This window comes from Limulus polyphemus, unplaced genomic scaffold (genome assembly GCF_000517525.1).
Source record: "Limulus polyphemus unplaced genomic scaffold, Limulus_polyphemus-2.1.2 Scaffold8995, whole genome shotgun sequence".
Lineage (NCBI taxonomy): Eukaryota > Metazoa > Arthropoda > Merostomata > Xiphosura > Limulidae > Limulus > Limulus polyphemus.
In genome coordinates this window covers 15,683-20,454 of record NW_013674605.1, presented here as the reverse complement: position 1 = coordinate 20,454, position 4,772 = coordinate 15,683, and the positions used below count along the sequence as shown (strand labels likewise).

Below are 4,772 nucleotides of genomic sequence, written 5' to 3'. Positions count from 1 at the left end.
TTTGTTAGAAAAACTAGACAAAGATAACCAGAACTGGTACTAGTTTTCTAGAAAAACTAGACAAAGATAACCAGAACTGGTACTAGTTTTCTAGAAAAACTAGACAAAGATAACCAGAACTACAGACATATTTTTTAAACTTTCTAACGCCAGATAATATCAAGAACACTTCTCTTTTTACAGCACAGTCTATAAGGTTCGTTTAGTCAAGGAGATCCAGTTTCTTATGTGTTTTAAAATCATTAGTCCCACAACTGTCTAGTTTTTCTAACAAACTGGTACCAGTTCTGGTTATCTTTGTCTAGTTTTTCTAGAAAACTAGTACATGCCTTTTCTCGAGATAATCAAGCAGACACACAAATAACGCAAGATATAAAGAGATAGATGGAATAACTGCCTTTATTGTCTGGAGAAGATGTGAGACGAGCAGAGTTGAGATCTTCCAACAACGAATCTAATTCCGACAAATGCTCGTTGGTACCACTGGTGGGCTGAGGTGGGTGTCGAGTAGACGATATTGTTGTCTTGGTAACCTCCTTCTGTATCTCATGGTTCTGGTAGATAGGCTGAAAGAAGAAAGCCCAAATATATATATATATACTTTGTTCTTAGCCAATCATTAAGGAACATAAAAGACACTGCGATAGGCTTAAACATATCAAGTTCTAAATATGTATCTTTCAAATACGCCCTCTAACGGGAAGTGGTAAAACTAAATTTTTGAAATGAAACTTTGCAGTTGTAATATTTGAGTGAAGTCCGATTGTCTCATTAGCAAAATCTATTGTTAATTCACTCGTTATTAGACATTAGTATCATGCCTGTAATAGTTTTAATAGAATAGTGTTAAACTTTTCAGTGTAAATACATCTACAGGGGGGAGGGGGTTGCATGGTGAACACATTATATTTATGTGTATCTTGTATTTAGTAAAGCTACTAAGGTCGTCTGCCACCTTTCGTAATGTTGGTCATCTGACCAGACTGAAGACAGCCAGTCAACAACACTCTACTACCCACCGACCACACTAAAGGATTGATTGTCACTTTTATAACGCATTCCCCGCTTGAAATGCAGAGAATATTTTGTGATATAGCACAGGTTCGAACCCGGCTTGTCATAGCACTACTACCGGGCCAATAGCACTTGTTCGAATTATAAGTTCCAGTGGTTTTCTACTTATTAGAACATTGACCTACACTTACGACTGGAATAACAAATGGTCCCCCTTATTTAAGTGTTTCCAAACGAAAACAGACTTCTCTGGATGTTACTGACCGTAATTTTTGACCACCCCTTTTCTTTATAATTGTTCTGGTAAGTATTCCTCCATTGACACAGTAGTGTAAATCAGTAATAAATAATTCTTCTTAGTTTTGAAGTTTCGCGCAAAGCTGTGCTATGCTGATAGACTAGAAAGAAGCCCGCTAGTTAGCAGCATCCGCCGCCAACTCTTGGGATACTTTTGCCTGACCGAATTGTGAGTTTTGACTGACACTCTTATAGCACAACCACGGAGCCAATGTGCGGAGTGCATTTTGCAGAAATTGAGACTCGAATCATAAACCCTAGGATTCAAACTTGGAGTACGCTAACACTTAGGTCATACCCGGCCCGTCACTAATATATAAGTATTACTAACGTTACAGTGTTTATTGGGATAACAAATTTATTCGATTTGTTGTAACACAAACTTGCTTGTAATTCACACCCGGATATATGAACTTCTGGTGTTATACAGGGAACTAATACTTCACGTATCCGGATATATGAACTTCTAGTGTTATACAGGGAACTAATACTACACGTATCCGGATATATGAACTTCTAGTGTTATACAGGGAACTAATACTACACGTATCCGGATACATCAACTTCTAGTGTTATACAGGAAACTAATACTACACGTATCCAGATATATGAACTTCTAGTGTTATACAGGGAACTAATACTCCACGTATCCGGATACAGCAAATTCTGGTGTTATACAGGAAACTAATACTCCACGTATCCGGATACAACAAATTCTGGTGTTATACAAGGAACTAATACTCCACGTATCCGGATATATGAACTTCTAGTGTTATACAGGGAACTAATACTACACGTATCCGGATATATGAACTTCTAGTGTTATACAGGAAACTAATACTCCACGTATCCGGATACAACAAATTTTGGTGTTATACAGGAAACTAATACTCCACGTATCCGGATACAACAAATTTGGTGTTATACAGGAAACTAATACTCCACGTATCCGGATATATGAACTTCTAGTGTTATACACGTATCGATAGTTGTACCTATTTACACACATGTGAGTTAAACATTTCCGTGTATCGCATACCTCAGCCCTCTCCTTGAACTCCGAACATACACAACCAATCACGGAGAACGACTCAGTGGAGAGGAAGGATGTACAAAAGCCGCAGGCATGTTGAAGAAACAACTTTACTTATGATGTATCTTATTAGAGGAACGTAAATAATCGAACCATTTCTTTTAGGGCCGCGCCACAAGAATCTTTACGAGACATTATATCAGGTTACAAGTCTTCACATCCACAATCTTATTAAAATTTAAATTAAAAAGTCAATAAGAGACTCCAGGACCGAGTCTTGAGCCAAGGACCTCTGGCTATTAGGGCCAATGCTCTACAGTTAAGTTATCTAAGACTTCATGCCGTCTTTCTCTCAATATTCGCTCATAAAGCTTCTTATTGTGCTCGTCAAAGGTCCTGGGTTCAAGACCGGGTCCTTCTTCACGTACTGAATTATTCATTTAAAATATAATGCCAAATATTACAGACTTTTCTTCAAAACGATAGAACAGTATTCATGAGACATTATAGCTGATAAAAAAACACTTCACAGACAGTGTTCATTATATCTAAATTCAAAATACGTAAAACCAGTTTTATGTGACTTATTGAATGAACAGTTTAGTGAAACACATGTGTATATATATATGTGTTCGATACAAAGACTGTTCCTATTAACTCATAAACACAAATCACAAGTTCATAACCCTACAAAATTCATTATAAAACAAAGAAGTTTCTAAACACGCAATAAAATACCATGCACGTTTATGTTAAAGATCTTATTTTTTTTACTTTGAAGAATCTCTAAAGGAGTTATTCCAGAACAAATTTGAAATTATATAACAAACTTCTAACTTGAACATAAATTTACCTCAACACTTGCTATGAGAGAATTATACAGAACTAACAGAAACGCTGCCCTGTTTGTGCTAGTAATTGTCAATCGTAATATTCTGTCCTCATTGAAAAAGATTAAGAAAAAGTGAACATTTTCTAAAAAAGGATCTTTTTTTTTCACGAAAGTAATGCACAGTTAAAGTGTTCGGCTTGTGCTGATATAAACTGTAATGTTTCTATATATAACAAGTGGTACCATTTATTGAAAAATAATAATAGTTTTTTTTAAGAACTCCAGTTTCTCAGTACTACATTTAAAAATTATATCAATAAAGATATAATCAAACCCTCACGTACAGTTCAAGTGAACGTCGTGTTCTTGTTGTGAAAAGAATACTTTTATTTAAAATTGTGTTTTATTGTAAAGAAATGATTGTTGCACAGGCCACATTTACTTTTATAATTGTGTTCTATTATAAAAAAATGGTTGTTGCACAGGCCACAGTTATTTTTATAATTGTTTGTATCTTAAATACCCAAAGTGTGAAATTATTTCATAGAGTTTTGTTTGGGGTGCCATATTATATTTATTATTTCGGTCACATACATAGATAGATACATATATTCACGCTACGTCCATCATAGTAAGATATATGCTGTTTATCTTAAAAAACTTTTTGTGAATGGAAAAACACGAACTATTTTATTTTATACTTACATCTGACTTGTCGTCGCCATGATGATACTCGTATCTTTGCGTTGTTACAGTGTGGGTGGTGGTATGCGAACCTGGGTTAAGAGGCATATTTACTGACCTGTATTGACCACCGGTATTTTTAGGACTATCTGTGCAGAGGCTGATGGAAGAGGCTTTTAAACTGCTTGAAGGGGACTGTCGATTTGCCGGTCTGTACTGACCACTGGTCGGTTGTGTCAAACAAGATGAGTTGGTGTTTGTTAACGTCGTCGCAGCGGCCTGAAGGTCTTCCAACAAAGCATCTAATATTCAACAAGATAAGTTTTTAATTATTATTTACTGAGCTGTGGTTCAGATTGAGCATTTTTAGTTTTATAGAATATTAATTTTTTTTTCAAAAGTTTGAATAAAGTACTTCCTATTAGATTCCTTACAACTTACTTATCCTAATAACCTACTGTTTCATCAGTAACAGAAGAGTTGTTCAAAGTCAAAGATCCCCTAGGATTCAGGTACAGCCGTCCCTAAGTTTGAACTCAGAACTGACCAGTTATAAGGTGGTCAGTACTTATCCTAATAACCTACTGTTTCATCAGTAACAGAAGAGTTGTATATATTATATAGAGAGCACATAAATTATACGACAAAGTCAAAGATCCCCTAGGATTCAGGTACAGCCGTCCCTAAGTTTGAACTCAGAACTGACCAGTTATAAGGTGGTCAGTACTTATCCTAATAACCTACTGTTTCATCAGTAACAGAAGAGTTGTCCAAAGTCAAAGATCCCCTAGGATTCAGGTACAGCCGTCCCTAAGTTTGAACTCAGAACTGACCAGTTATAAGGTGGTCAGCCAGCGGCACTGACCATCTCAAGGGCTTTGTCCGGTTCTTTGAACTGAATAATTGGATTGA

General features: G+C 36.0%; 1 protein-coding gene across 1 annotated transcript in view; it reads right to left on the bottom strand.

Annotated features, from left to right (window-relative positions):
• Positions 1-4,160, bottom strand: part of LOC111083308 — a 6,214-nt gene extending 2,054 nt beyond the window's left edge. Inside the window, exons 1-2 of the mRNA XM_022379744.1 lie at positions 3,882-4,160; positions 398-566 (exon numbers count right to left, since the gene is read on the bottom strand). Coding sequence (XP_022235452.1) covers positions 398-566; positions 3,882-3,968 — 256 coding nt within the window. The 5' untranslated portion in view covers positions 3,969-4,160. The remainder of the gene's footprint in view (positions 1-397; positions 567-3,881) is intronic.
• Positions 4,161-4,772: the final 612 nt, after the last annotated feature.